A 14752-nucleotide genomic window follows, 5' to 3' on the forward strand; every position below is an offset into this window, starting at 1 on the left:
TGAAATGTTTGGAGTTTGAAAGCGAGATTTGGTCGTTCACTCCACATGCACTGAGAGTGAGCCGTTCCCTCTGTGTGTGTGTGTGTGTGTGAGAGAGAGAGAGAAACAGAGAGACAGGCGCTGCCGTGGGGACGCACACGCACGTGTTCGGAACGCTGGAGCTGATCGTCAGCGTCAGCTCCGACCCTCCCCGTGCAGGTCCCAGAGCAGTTCGGTCCCATTCGGACAGTGGCCGAGGGGAAAGGCGACGTGATCCTGATAGGCACGACCAGGAACTTCGTCCTCCAGGGCACGCTGTGCGGGGACTTCGCGGCCATCACTCAGGTGGGTCCCGGCCGGGGCACCAGGCATGTCCACATCCCGTGACGTTAGAATTGAACAAAGCGTTACAAGGTGAAGATGACCCTGTGTTCCACTCCAGCACAACCTCCCTGAGCCTCGGGGGTTTCGGTCTGACCTCCCAGCAGAAGTGGGGGCGGGGGAGACTGGTGAGGTTTGGGGGGACAGATGAGGTCGGGGGGGGGCGACTGATGAGGTTTGGGGGGACAGATGAGGTCGGGGGGGGCAACTGATGAGGTCGGGGGAGACTGATGAGGTTTGGAGGGATGGATGAGGTTTGGGGGGACGGGTGAGGTCGGGGATAAATCGTGCGGTAAGCCCGGCGGGTCGCTTCAGGGCCCCTGCGTGCTGGTCGGAGTGTTTCAGAGAGCGTCCGTCTGTCTGGCTGCTTTGTAGGGTCACACGGATGAGCTCTGGGGACTGGCCGTCCATGCCTCCAAACCTCAGTTCCTGACCTGCGGGCACGACAGACATGCCACTCTGTGGGACGCCGTCGGTCACCGGCCGGTCTGGGACAAAGTCATAGAGGTAGACGTGCACGCTGCCTTCCGTTTCCCTTGTGGAAGCTCACCTGGAATGTGTGTATCTACTTACCTGCATGAAATTAACCGTGATGTAGAGTTACCCCAAAACAAAGGTCACTTAATCGATCCCCTTTAAATTGGGTCGCTTTAAACGTTGCCCAGAGGTCTCACCCATGTAATCTGCAGGGGGCTGTTGAATTTTTTGGCAGCGGGGAGCCCTCTGAGGCGGTTGCTGGGTTTCCCGGGTGTGGCCTGGCCTGGGGCTTAGCCACTGAGGAGCCCTGGCTCTGAGCCTGCGCTCTGTTCCCGGCACCTTTGCAATGAGCAGTTGGTCTCTGCGACCCGACTTCGGTGTAAAGGCAGAGCCCCAGTGTCGGCGTCAGCGTCAGCATCCCTGCGACCTTCACGAAAGGGGCCCCGTGCGCACAAAGCGGAGTGCTGGCCGTGCTTTCCCACGGGGGGAAGCGCTTTCTGCTTTCCTTCCCGCCCGCGTGACTTCGGACAGGACCCCCTGAGCCTCGGTGTCCTCATCTCTGTCACCTTTGAGCCTCACGTGGCCGAGATTTCTGTCTGTGGGTCATGGCAGCCCGAGCCCACTCTCAGCTCCCCCGCTGCGAACAGCATCACAGCGACGGAGTCAGCCCCTGGAGAGTGTCTGGTCCCTTATTTTTCGGTTTATCCATAGTCTCTCCACGGCGCCTCCTCTTTCCGTTTCCACGGCTACGCTTCCCCTGGCCCACCCATGATCAACCCTCCTCACTGCAGCTTGTCCAAAACACCCCTGCCAAGGGACCCCCATCCCACAGGCAGATTGACTCACCCCCTCTTTTTATTGAAAGGGAAAATGTCACCCGCTGAGCTGTGGTGTTTCCTGGTGGCCACAGTCCCCATGCCACCGCACACTGTCCCGCCCCCCACCCCGTGCTTTCTGCACGGCCAGCCCGCCTGCCGTTTCCCAGCGGGGCCCCAGCTGGGCCGCATCCGCCTCTCTGACCATGTTGTTGTCCCATTAGCACCCGACCCCCAAGTCCCAGTGTGTCCACTTCCGCCATCACCCGTGGTGGCTCTTCCTGGATGGGCCTGGTCTGCCTCCTCACTCCAGGGGCCCACAGCCCGTTCCCACCTCTTCCACCGACCACGTTCCTTCTCGTGTCAGGCAGCACCGCACACGCGTGTGGGCCGCCAGGCCGAACCCTGGAACGTGTCTTCCTCCTCTCAGACCCACCTGGGGCTGCGGGGCGTCTGCACCCCCCCGGGGTCCACCTGCTGGACGGGGGCAGCGGTCACGTGGTCGGGCAGAGTGCACATGCACCATTCAGCCTGGGGGCCACTGCGCGGCTCCGAGACCCAGCGGAAGAGCACCCCTTCTTGGTCCCAGTGGTCTGGCTGCTGCAGCTGCAACAGGATGAAAGGCAGAAACAGGAAAACTGAGCCTGGTCCAGGCAGGGAAACACGTTTCTCTCTGGAGAGAGAAGAGCTTTCTAAATGGGGCCACGCGGCCCTGCGGGACGCGGGCTGGGCTGTGTGTTTTTATGCGATAGTGCTGTGCCTGGCCATCAATTTACACTTCCTTTAAAATATTTTAGGATCCAGCTCAGTCTTCTGGTTTTCATCCTTCAGGGTCTGTGGTTGCAGTCGGGACACTGACCGGGAGGTAAGTCCACAGCAGCGTGGCCCGCAGGTCATGGAAAGAGGCGTGTTGTCTGTGTCACCGGGGCAGGCGCGGAGCCGCTCTGGCTGCGTCTGCAGCGTCCGATGACAGACCAGCAGTTAGGTCAGATGCAAGGAAACTCAGACGGGGTCCTCCCCATGTCGGGCCCAGGGGATCTGAGAAGAGCCAGGGCCTGCTCCCCGGGAGGAGTGCACACACGGGCATATGCACATGCGTGTGTTCTCATATGTGCACACATGCACACACTTGTGTCCAGTTTCCTGGCATGCACAGCGCCTGCAGCCCTCTTCTGCAGGCGGTGGGAGGAGCCCCGACTTCAGAACCAGGCACGAGAGCATGTCCAAGCCCTGAGGATGTTAAAATGCTTGTTCTTGCTGCCCTTTCACGATTTTAGCAACTGCCCAGGCCCTGCGCCCCATACTTAGATGCAGTGAACACTTCCTGACCCAGCGCCCCGGCAGGCCAGGGGCGGGTCCGTGCTGGAGTTCCAGCCTCTCCACCTGGCGGCCGTGCGCCTGTGAGCCAGCCGCATAACCTCTCCGCGTTCGCTGCGTTTATAAATCGTGGGCGTACGAGCTGCCTCGCTGCTGGGCGCTGGTGACGGAGGGGACCAGGTGCAGGGAGCACCTGCCGGGGCGTCCGGCAGGCGAGCACAGGGGTTCTCATCGTCAGGGTTCTGTAAGTTCCTGCTGTTTGCCGTAGGACGGGCACCCCGATGGTTTAAATCAGACATTTCTGGTGACCTCCTGCCCTTCTCCTCTGGAAAGCAGGGCACCTCGAGCCTGTTGCCGTGACTGCAGAGCGTGCATAAGGAAGGGGCAGCCGCTTCTGAGTCACCGGCAGCAGGACCGTAAGGGCTGGGCGCCTCGTACCTGAGGGGCTGCTTCATGCAAATGTGTGCAGTGCAGGGCCACACGCTCACCTTCCCTGTAACGCTCTCGGGGAAGTCTGAGGCTTCCGCCCAGCGGCTCTGGCAGCCAGTCGCCGCCGTCCTCTCCACCCTGACCGTGTGGCGGGAGGGGACATGGCAACAAGGGCAGGACACTCAGAACCCCGGACGTTGTCCTCTGGGGCGAGGCCAGACGTGCAGCCTGACCCCTGCCCTCCACTCATGCCTCTCGCGTCTCAGGTCCTGGGGCGGGCTCAGCTCCGGACGTGGCAGTTCAGCGGGGCTTTCCGAAGGCCGCCGAGTCTCTCTGCTCCTCACGCTCTGGCCTCTGTGAAGGTCAGGTGGCACAGGAAAGGGAAACGGATGTTGCAGATGCAAGGGAGTAAAGCCAAGAGGCCAAATCCAGATGTTGGGGCGTCCTCCGGCACGCTGGGTGGGGGCGGGGCGGGGCCCCGAATGGAAGGCTGAGACAGCCGTGCTGGCTCAGGGGACAAGCTGATGGCACGTGTCACCCAGGCAGGAACTGCAGGGGCAGGGGGCCCCGCGGCTTTCCACTCCTGAGGACTCGAGTCCCAGTGACTGCCACCGCCCAGGGACGCGGGCAGGGGAGTGCAGTCAGGCCGTCACGGGACAGGTACCGGGTGCCACGTCCTGGTGGAGACGGACAGCGCACCGCTGCACCTGTTGTGACGTGACAGGTTTGGCCTGCGGCCTGCAGGGCGGCTCTGGGGCCTGACCCCTGTCTGCCCTCGGAGGAAACTGAGCTCAGAGAGGCGAACTTCCCCTCCGCTCGCTCCTCTTGCGTCCCCTCCATCGTTTCCCTCCCCCGGCCGGTGGCTCGCCGGCGTTCACGGAGGTCAGACACGGCACAGCTGGGAACCTCTCCGCCGCTGAGGTGGTTCCGGCCCCGCCTCCTGGCCCAGTCCTGCCTCACCTGTGCAGGTGGGCCCCCTGCTGCTGCTGCTGCTGCTGCCTGCGGCCGGTAACCGAACCATTCTGAGTAGTCGCCAACGTGCTGTTCCTTTTCAGGAAATGCTCACACGCAGGAAATGTCCTTTAAATCAAAGCTGGGAACAAGCTTTCTTGTTAAGTAAATGCAGAGTGTTTATTAAGCCCTCGGGTCAATGGTTTCTAATAGTCGTACGGGTGCTGGAGTAGTCCGACGTCACCCCCACTAAGCAGCTCTTTGCACTTTGTCTCACGTTTGCAACAGGTGGTTTGTGTTCGACACGGAAACGAGGGACTTGGTCACGGTGCACACGGACGGGAACGAGCAGCTGTCCGTCATGCGGTACTCGCCAGGTCAGCGCGCCGGGCGCGGTGCGGCCCCAGCGGGCTCACGGCAGTCCTCGCGGGGGGGTCCTCGCGGAAGAAATGTCACGAGCCGCCCCGGAAGAAAATCTGAACGCACGTCACTGGCATTTAGGGTTCTCTCTCCCTCGTGGGTCACCACGCTTGCGTGTTTTCTTAGCTCTCAGTTACGGAGAATCTCACATGGCAGAACAGGACAGGAGAGCGCGACGACGCCCTCGCATTCATCCCCAGCTGTGGTAGTTGCCGACCCCTGGCCTGGCCTGTTCACCTGCGACCCCACCCACGGCCCCTCCGTGCTGTTTTGAAGCGGTTCGTAGACATCTGCTCTGTCAGTATCGCTGTCTTAGTCTCAGAAGGAGGAGACTCTTCTCGCGAGGCTTTGTTGAAGTGCGACTCACGCACAATAACGTGCCCACTGTGCGTGCGTGTACGACCACTGGTTCTCAGCAGACTGACAGAGCTGCGCAGCCTTCGCCCCAGTCCGACGTCAGCCCCTTCTCAGCACCCCAGAAAGTGCCCTCCCTGCTCAGCAGCAGCCTCCGCCTGCACCCCGGGCCCCGGGCACGCCCTGAGCCGCTGGGCCGCTCTACAAGTGGCCTGCTCTGGACATTTCGTGTCCGTGGAGCCATACGGCATGTGGCCTGTGTCATCTGTCCGGCTTCTTGTCCTTAGAATAACACATTTGAGGTTAATTCAGGTTGTTGTGCACGTATCAGTAGGCAGTTCCTTCTTTATGTGTTGGGGCGGCACTGGCTGGTACAATGGTGCAGGTTTCAGGTGCGCGGTTCCGTGGCACGTGCTCTGCTCTGCACGCTGTCCTGGGTGTCTCCGCCCCCCGTTCACCTCCCCCCGAATTCACCCCCCCCCCCCGTTCACACCCCCCTCCCTCCGTTCACACCCCCGTGCATTCCTTCGTGGCTCCCGGACAGCGCCCCTTCCCCTGGGCGGGCCGCTCGAACGTGGCCCGTCCTTCAGTTGACCAGCACCTGGATGGCCTCTGTGCCGTGGCTACTGTCAGTGACGCTGCTGTGAACAGTCCTTGTGTGAGCCCTTTACAGACATTTGCTTTCTTTATCTTGGGGGGGTCCCTAGGCGTGGTGGGTGTGGAATCGGCAGATCGTGTGAAAAGGCGCACCTGCTTTGCAGCGCGGCTGCGCCACGTCACGTTCCCACCAGCAACGTGTCACGTGTCCGGCACCAGCTTCTCCTCGCCCTCGCCAGCACCTGCCGCCATCTGTCTTTGGTATCAGCGCCCCCCAGTGGGGGTGCCGGGTACTGCGCCGGTTTCAAGTTATGTCTCTACAGAGACTGCCAGAGAGGTTGACCACCTTTCCACGTGTCTGTCTGTATCTTCTTGGATGAAGTAACACATCCAAATATTTTGCCCGTTTTTAATTGGGTCTTACTACTGAGTTGTAAGAACTCTTTCTCTATTCTATATACGAGTTCTTTATCAGATACGTGATTTGCAAACATTTTCTCTCAGTGTATGACTTGTCTTTTCCTGTCCTGTAACTTACTTTTTTAAGATTTTATCTACTCGAGAGAGAGAGGAGAAGGGAGGGGGAAAAAGAGGGAGAGAAACATCCATGTGTGGTTGCCTGTCACCCACTTCCACTGGGGACCTGGCCCGCGACCCAGGCATGTGCCCTGACTGGGAATCGAACCAGCAGCCATTCAGTTCGCAGGCTGGTGCTCAGTCCACTGAGCCACACCAGCCAGGGTCTTGTTTTCTGAATGGGCTCTTTTGGAGCAGAAGCTCTAATTTTGAGGAAGTCTGGCTTATCAGGTTTTTTCTTTTATGGATCCTGCTTATGGTGCCATAGTCAAGGTCATGAGGAGGAGGTTCTCCTGTGCTCGCTTTTAGAACAGCTGTTGGGTTGGCTGTTGTGTGTCGGCAGGTCTGTGATCCGTTTTCAGTTAATGTTTGTGGATGGTGAGAGGTGAGAGTCCAGGTGTATTTATTCTGCATAGTGATTCCAGCAGCATTTGTTGAAAGTGTTACAGAACACACAACAAGGGGGGCCTGGGACGATATACTATTATTGAAAGAAGGCCCCGGGTCCATTATGTCCGCCGCCAGAGGAAAGATGTCTCTCAATGCCAGAGATTCATGAAAAGGAAAGGAAACGTTTATTTAATGCTATACAAACTTAAAGTAGTGACCTAATGTCTTTACCAAAAAAATCCCAAAGTCCCTAAAAACACCCACAAACACACAGTCCTTCCTTCCTTCCTTCCCCCTTTGCCCAGTCCAGAGTACCGTATCTCAGGGAAAGAAATAGAAGTCCATGGCTTAGGCAGTCCTCTGGTTCTTCCCAGTTAGAACTCCCTCTCGACTGGGAGACCTCCCTGGGTTCCCGGCACCCTCGGCTGAGTCACCGGGATCTCTGCTAAAACCAGGTGGTGGTTCCCCCTTCTAAAGCTGTGGGGGCCCCACTCTGCCAGGCCGCGTGGTTCTCTCCTCAGGGCTGCAGGAGTCTACACTCCGTCAAGTCCACGTGCTTCTCCTTCTCCTCTCAGGGCCAAGGGAGCCTTCACTCTGCTAAAGCTGTGGGGTTCTCTCTTGCAGGGCTGCGCATGGCTCTCCCCCGCCAATGGCTGCTGCGTCTCGGTTTAAATCCCGGCGCCAATCTTCCTCTGAAGCCCCATTTCTGGCTCCTCTCACAATTGGCTACAGCTGCCAGATTCTGGGCAGGTGTGGCCCTGTGGTGTGGAGCCAATTATCTCCAGGCTCTTCTGGATCTTATTACAGATCCCTGTTTGAGGCTCCCCTCTTGGCTGCACCCTGTTACAAAAGTACAATTCTTTTCCTATTGGACTATCTCGACACTTTTGTCAAAAATCTATTAACAGTAAATATAAAGGTTTATTTCAAGAATCTCAGTTCTCTCTCATTCATGTATATATTTATCCACATACCAAGACCACACAGTTTTGGTTACTGCAATTTTAGAGTAAGTTTTGAAATTGAGTAGTGTAATTACTCCAACTTTGTTGTTGTTGTTGTTGTTTTTTCAAAATTGCTTTAGCTATTTTAGGTCCTTATCATGTTTATATAAATTTTAGAATCAGCTCGTCAAGTTCTGATTTTAAACACCTGCCAAGACTTTAACATGTTGAGCGTACAGACCGGTACGGGGAGAGTTGCCGTCTCTCCAAGACTGAGTCTGGTAGCGCTCGAACATGGAGCGTCTCTCCGCCTACTTAGGTCTTTAATTTTATCAGCAACGTTTCACAGTGTTCGGGGCCCGAGCCTTACACCTCCGTAGTTACCCTTTTTCCTGAGTTGCTTTGTAGGCCATTGTGAATGAAGTTTTTACAAATTTTGTCTTCAGAATGTTAGTTGCTAGCATAGAAAAATACATTTTATTTTTTCGCACATAGATCTTATATCTGTGACCTTTCTAAACTCTTTTATTCGTTTTAATGGGTTTTTGTGCGAAAATTTTTTAGGATTTTCTTCGTGGGGAGCAAGGCCTCTGCAAACACAGACGGTTTCTCTCTTCCTCGGAAACCCGGGGGCCTTCACTTCTCCCTCCCTGCGTGTGCTGGGCCCCCAGTGTGGTGAGGGACAGGGTAGGGGGCACAGCGGGTCCCTGCCTCGCCCCGGTCCCAGAGGGAACACAGCCGTTTACCACTCAGTGTGGCGTCAGGTGCTCTTGATCACGGGGAGGCAGGGCCCCCCTGTTCCTGCTCCCGCTCCTGCCTTGTTTCGTTTTCACCGCGAGTGGGTGTTAGAATGTGTCAGACGCTTTTCTCTGTGCCTGTTGAGAGGATCGTGTGGCTTTTGTCCTTTATTTTATTCACAGGTGCCTTACATTGATTTTCAGAGGCTAAGCCATCTTCGTACTCCCAGTATAAACCTCACGTGGTCACGTCTAGGCCTTCTTACCTGTTGCCGGGTTCTGTTTGTGAACGTTCTCTTAAGGGCTCCGCGTCCGTGTCCACGAGGGCATCGGCCTGCAGTTCCCCGGTGACGGTTCGGCCTGGCCTGGTTGTGAGCGGCTGTTGGCCTGCAGAGGAACCTGGAAAGTGCCCCCGTTTGTTCACTTTCCGGAAGCGTCTGTGAAGGACTGGGGTCATTTCTTTATGAGATGTTTGACAGAGGTCACATGAGCTCAGTGGCCAGCATGGCTCTTCTTCGTGGGAAGGTCTTTAGTTACTAATTCGGTTCCTTTGCTTATTATAGGATTGATCAAAGTTCTGATTTCTGCTTAAGTCAGGTTTGGTCATTTTCCCATCGCACCTAAGTTGTCTAATTTACTGGCATAACATTTTTCCTAATATTTATTTATAATCCTTTTAATTTTTCTGAGTTTGGTAGTGAAGTCTCCTCCTTTATTCTTGATTCCGATAACTTGTGTCTTCTCTCTTTCTCAGTCAGCCTAGTTAAGGATGTGTCTGTCTGGTTGATCTTCCCATACAATCAGGCGGGGCTGCGGGGGCAGCGTGCCCAGAGTTGGGGCAGGCAGGGCCTTGCAGGCAGGCGGGGGCCGCGTCGGGGGCCTGCGAGACCCTAGGACACAACGAGGAGAGGCGTGGCCACGGCCTGCAGGGGCCTCGTGGGCCCCACTCAGGACCTGAGTCTCCGCCCCTTCGAGGCGGGGATGGCCAGGGGAGGGCTTTATAAGGGCAAGAGTCTGGTCAGGTGTGACTTTCAAAACACAGACGGGTTTACGGGAGTCATTCAGAGCCAGTTTTCTCTGTGAAATAGCTCATCTTTGAAATCAGTCATCAATGTGGCTAGTTTGTCTAAGTCTCTGCTGGCACCTGGCGTGGCCCCCTGTGCTTGGTCCCGCGTGTATTTTCTCAGTGGAAACGCAGTGTGTCCTGTCCTCGTAGATGGGAACTTCCTGGCCATAGGCTCCCACGACAACTGCATCTACATCTACGGGGTCAGCGACAACGGGAGGAAGTACACGCGCGTGGGCAAGTGCTCGGTAAGCGCCTCCGCGAGAGGCGGGCGCGTCTGGGGGCCGGGACGCACCGGGCGAGGAAACTGAGACGCCGCGCTGCCTCTCCCCCAGGGCCACTCCAGCTTCATCACCCACCTGGACTGGTCCGTGAACTCGCAGTTCCTCGTGTCGAATTCCGGGGACTACGAAATCCTTTACTGTGAGTAGCACCCAGGAGCGCTGTACTCGGAGAGCAGGCGGGGCCCCCCCCCCCCCGCCCCGCAGAAACCCATGTCCCGTACGCCCCGGGGCTAGGCGCCGCCCTCCGTGACTCAGCCCTCGGCGGCAGGACGGCCTCTCACGTCCTTCCCGCCATGCGGCACGTGGGCCCCCGGCCGACCTGCGCCCCAGCGGGGGAGACGGGGCCCCGGGGAGGTGGAGGCTGCGCCCTGCCGAGGGAGGCTGCAGGGGGGCAGCTGTGGCAGCAGACAGCGGGGTCAGAGCCGTCACAGCGGGAGGGGACCTGTGGTGATGTCGTTCCCTTCGGGCAGACCTGGAAGACCCCCCACCTGGTGGGAGGCAGCCCCCTGGGACCTGTCCTTCTCTCCCAACCCCTGTGGCGAGTGTCCGTGCCCAGGAACGGTGAGGACAGGAATGGCTGGCACGTACAGTGTGCGTAAGATGTGCCACGCTCTGCTTCGGCGAGCACACACGAGGCAGCTGCCCGGGCCCAGCACCGGCCCAGCCCCGGGGCTGCAGGGCACCAGGAGGCCCGGCTGCGCTGCTGGGGGCGTGAAGCTCGGGGTGCCCTCACTGCACCTCCTTGACGAGCCGCAGTGCTTTCAGGCTCGTCCCAGTCTGTGGACAAGGACATCGGGGCCCAGACTCGAAGCCACAGGCATTTAGGGCCGGTGGGTAGGGGGTCGCCCACCCGTTGAAGAGCCCAAGAAAGGCAGGGCAGCAGGTGGTGGAGGGAACAGGGCAGTCCCTGTGCCCTGACCATGGCTTCCGAGATCGCCCCTCCCCACCGCCCGGCCCGAGGAGGGCAGAAGCAGAGGGAAGGCTCCCCGGCCTGGCCCTGGGTCTGGGCCATCTCAGACAGCCTCTCGCTTCCCCAGTAGGGGCTCACTTGGGGAACAAACAGATCACCTGGGAGGCGTAGGACTTGGTCTGACTGGTTCCCACAAGCTGGGCGTTAAGGGGGTTGTAGAGGGGGTGCCCTCGCATGTGTGAGTGTGGGGGAGGGGGCCTGAGCGGTGCTGAGGGGCTCCGGGGGGACAGCGAGCAGGTGCAGGCCGGGGAACCAGAGATGGTCAAAGAGAAGAGAAGCCGGATGGCGGGGCGGGCAGAACAGACGCAGACAGGAAGAAGGGGGGAAGCGAAGACGGGGTGGCCCTCCCCGGCCCCGGGGCTGGGCTCAGTGCCAGCTGTGAGCTCGGCCCCACCGTCCCTCTCCTGGGGGCTCCGAGGCAGGTGAGGCCCTGGGAGGGGGGGAACCTCTGCTCAGGTGTCAGCAGACCCGCGCGTGCCTCCCCAGGGGTCCCCTCTGCCTGCAAGCAAGTCGTCAGCGTGGAGGCCACGAGAGACGTCGAGTGGGCCACGTGCACCTGCACCCTGGGCTTCCACGTCTTCGGTGAGTCTGCCGCGCGCGCGCGCGCCCAGGGCTCACTGTGGGGCGGGTCTCCCCTCGGGGCGTCTGCCCGGCAGCGGGGGGCCCCGTGGCCCCCGGCTCATCAGAGCGCTGTGCTGTGCTGCTCTGCCGCGTGGGGCCCCCAGGACACGCTCCCGCAGCGCCAGGGGCGGGCGAGCAGGGCCAGGCCCCGGGCGTGAACCCTCTCCTCTTGTGTGAAACGGGTCCTGGGGCGATTCTCTAGAATCTTCTCCCACGAGGTTGTGCCAGACTTCCGAGACAGACGGCACTCGGTCGACACACACACCATTTGTTAGAGTTACCACTGCGTCTTTCGGGTCCTTAAACTGAAACTTTCACTTCTTTCCAAGCTCCGATTAGGAATATGCTCATAAATGACCTAAAATAAATTACCACAATGTGGTAGCGGGGAAAAACAATATTTGTCATCTCTTTCTGTAAGACTGTAATTTCACAAATCTCCTCAGAGCTGGCATTTATCATCTGCTGGTACTAAACGCCAGGATCCCCAGGTTTACTCTGGAACTTCTGGGGAAACTGATGCACATACCAGACCCAGCGCTGCTGGGGCCGAGAAGCACTCCTGGCACAGTGGCCGGGAGACGCCGCCCCCGGAGCCGGTCTCAGGCCCGCTGGGCACAGGGCTCCGGAGCAGGGCTGCGGCCCCGCCTGGCCCACGGCCGGCGGCCCCTACACCTGCCGGTCTCACAAAGCGAGCAGCAGCCACCAAGAGCTGACACCAAGAAAGGCCTGGAAGGCACGCTCAGACCCAGGGTTAAAAAGCTCTTTGGGGAGACTCTCACATGTAAAGAGTTTCGCAGAGAAAAGAAAAACTAGGAAACTGCGTGCTGGAGGACTGGTCCCCTTCCCACCAGACGCCTCGGGAGCAGGGAGGGGTCGGGAGCGGCCCGGAGTGCGCTCTGGACCCCGGTCCCCACACCTGGGACTGGGGCGGCTTCATGTCGGCCGGAGTTCGGGGCCGTCCCCAGGCACAGGGCGCAGCGGGGCCCAGCGTTCCCCGGGTTCCCAGGGCTCCGTCTGCGCTCTCGGTTCCAGGGGTGTGGCCCGAAGGCTCGGACGGAACCGACATCAACGCCGTGTGTCGGGCCCGCGAGGAGAAAGTCCTGTCGACGGGCGACGACTTCGGCAAAGTGCACCTCTTCTCCTACCCGTGCTCGCAGTTCCGGGTAAGGGCCCGCCTCGGGAGTGTCCCCTCTCTCGGGGGTGCGTTTCCGGCCTGACCGGCCGTCTGGGATCTCAGTACAAGGCCCGTCAGCAAATGCCCCCGGTCACGGGTGCAGACCCGACCCTAGAGCACTTCAGGGGCTCCCCCCGCACCCCCCCCCCAGGAAACCCCGACCCTCTGAAGTCCTGAGACCTGGCTGTCCTACCTCTGTGGCTTCCCCCGGCCCCACCCCTCTCCCCTCCCATCCAGCCCCCTGCCCCTGCGCTGAGCCAGCAGCACCAGTGCCTGGCACGCCCTCCTGGGCCTTCCCCGTCCTGACCGTCCTCCGGCAGGACGCCCCTCACTCTCCGCCCCCAGCATCTCTGGGACTGAGTGTAGGCCCCCAGGATGGTCACGTGGCCATGCCCGTCCCTGACCGGACCGTGCACAGAGCGCCGCAGCCGGGGGCGGGGGGCGGGGTGCGGGGTGCGGGGCAGAGGGTGCAGGACGCTGCGGAGCTCCAGCCTCTCCAGCCCCCGGCCGTACGCTGGGCGCTGAGCCTCCTCGGTGTCCGCTTCCAGGCTCCCAGCCACGTGTACAGCGGCCACAGCAGCCACGTCACCAACGTCGAGTTCCTCTGCGACGACAGCCACCTCATCTCCACGGGCGGCAAGGACACGAGCATCATGCAGTGGCGGGTCGTGTAGCACTGGCACGGCCGAGGGAGCGGAGCGGCCCGGGGGCACCAGCTCGGGCACCCGGTCACTGTGATTTCTGTTTCGTCTGCAAAGTTCTCACAAACCTCAGGAAACCACGCCCCGCACCGGTTACCTTAGCCTAGCGGGTCGGCGAGCGCCACGTGGGGTCGGCCGTTCAGGTCTCTCGCCTGCACCGTGGATAAGACACAGTTAATGCAAGAAACCGCCAGGGTTTACGTGACGGCGACATCAGCAGATTGGTATGTGCTTCGTCACCTTTCTACGGACTCTCGGAACTCGGTCACAGAATGCCTTTTCAAACGCTGTACGTGGGCTCGCCTCTCTGCCGTGTGTGACACAACGAGCGAGGTACCGAGTCACGGTCCCTGCGGTCGCTGGCCCGGAGGGGTGACCTGAGCGTGCGAGCTGCAGCTGTGACTTCACCTGGTGACGCCGGTGAGGCTGCACGGAGCTCCCCCTCCCGGAGGCCCGCGGGCCGGGGGCGGGGCTGACGCCTCCGCAGGGGCACGGGCAGTGGGCAGTTTGGAACTCCAGGTGGCCGGCCCGACCCTGAGCACTCGGCCGCCGCGCACCCTCCTGGACGGCGCCCCCGCGGGTCCCGTTCGCGCGCCCCTGAATGGAGACACTCGGCTGCCTTCCTCTGTATATTCATTGGCATGATACGGTATTGTACTTGTATGGGGTTTTAGCGATCCATAACAAATACGTAAGGCTAGGCTTTACTACTTTATGCTTACGGACATTGTACATTTGTACTTTAAGACCAAGTAGACCAAGTCGAAAAGATACCGCACACCTGCAGCAGGAGAAGCCCGGGGGCCGCGCCAGTGCTCCGGGCACCCCGGCCCCGCCGTCTGTGCCCAGGCGCTTGCCCCCCCCCCCCCCCCCCCGCCCAGGGAGGGCGCGTCCCAAGGCCTGAGCGCGGGGGCGTCCGTCTGTCCAGAAGGCCTTACGCATTTTGATGTGTGACGGACTGAAATGTATTGTTTACATTGGGGAATGTATCGCAGATTTTAAAATAGAAGAGTAATAGACAGACTTAAAAAACAGACGTTCAGATTTTCACTTGCTCCAGGCAAGTAAGGGAACCGAACTGGCTGAGCTGGCCGGCCCCGGTTGCTGGGACGGCCGATTCCACGCGACGCTGGGACGCATTCTGGGGACACCTGCGGCCGATGTGGGGGCGGGGCAGCGGTAAACAGTATGTGTTAAAGGCGACTCTGTTTGTACGTATCCTTATCAAATATATTCTGTAATGAAATGGAACCTGAAAAGCAGATTTCGTATGGACCTATAATCATGAAAGTATATAAATTAAAATATTTGAAATTAGATCTGATTCACACTATATTCTGTCTCATGTACGTATTTTTTTTCTTCCCCTGGGGACTGTAATTTGCCTGTGGTGTGTACACATGCATCAGATTTGCAAAACAGTCATTTTAAAATTAATAACCGAGGGAATAACCAGATCAAGGAAGGAAAAGGGACCCATTCCTAACCTAATAAGATCTCCTTTTATTTCTGCATACTCACACCGTTGTTTCAGTTCAGTAGTGGGAAAAGGGTGTTTCGGAAGCT

At 59.2% G+C, this 14752-nt stretch overlaps 1 protein-coding gene across 4 annotated transcripts in view; it reads left to right on the top strand.

The window, feature by feature from the left end:
* Positions 1–13511, top strand: part of EML1 (EMAP like 1) — a 139043-nt gene extending 125532 nt beyond the window's left edge. For all 4 annotated transcript variants that reach the window (XM_028506486.2, XM_036013940.1, XM_036013942.1 and 1 more), the window contains 9 exons: positions 199–324; positions 736–867; positions 2450–2517; positions 4638–4726; positions 9584–9681; positions 9769–9856; positions 11174–11269; positions 12344–12474; positions 13034–13511. In XM_028506486.2, the coding sequence (XP_028362287.2) occupies positions 199–324; positions 736–867; positions 2450–2517; positions 4638–4726; positions 9584–9681; positions 9769–9856; positions 11174–11269; positions 12344–12474; positions 13034–13159 (954 nt within the window). In that variant the 3' untranslated portion in view covers positions 13160–13511. The remainder of the gene's footprint in view (positions 1–198; positions 325–735; positions 868–2449; positions 2518–4637; positions 4727–9583; positions 9682–9768; positions 9857–11173; positions 11270–12343; positions 12475–13033) is intronic.
* Positions 13512–14752: the final 1241 nt, after the last annotated feature.

This window comes from Phyllostomus discolor, chromosome 1, assembly GCF_004126475.2.
Source record: "Phyllostomus discolor isolate MPI-MPIP mPhyDis1 chromosome 1, mPhyDis1.pri.v3, whole genome shotgun sequence".
NCBI classification, from domain to species: Eukaryota; Metazoa; Chordata; class Mammalia; order Chiroptera; family Phyllostomidae; genus Phyllostomus; species Phyllostomus discolor.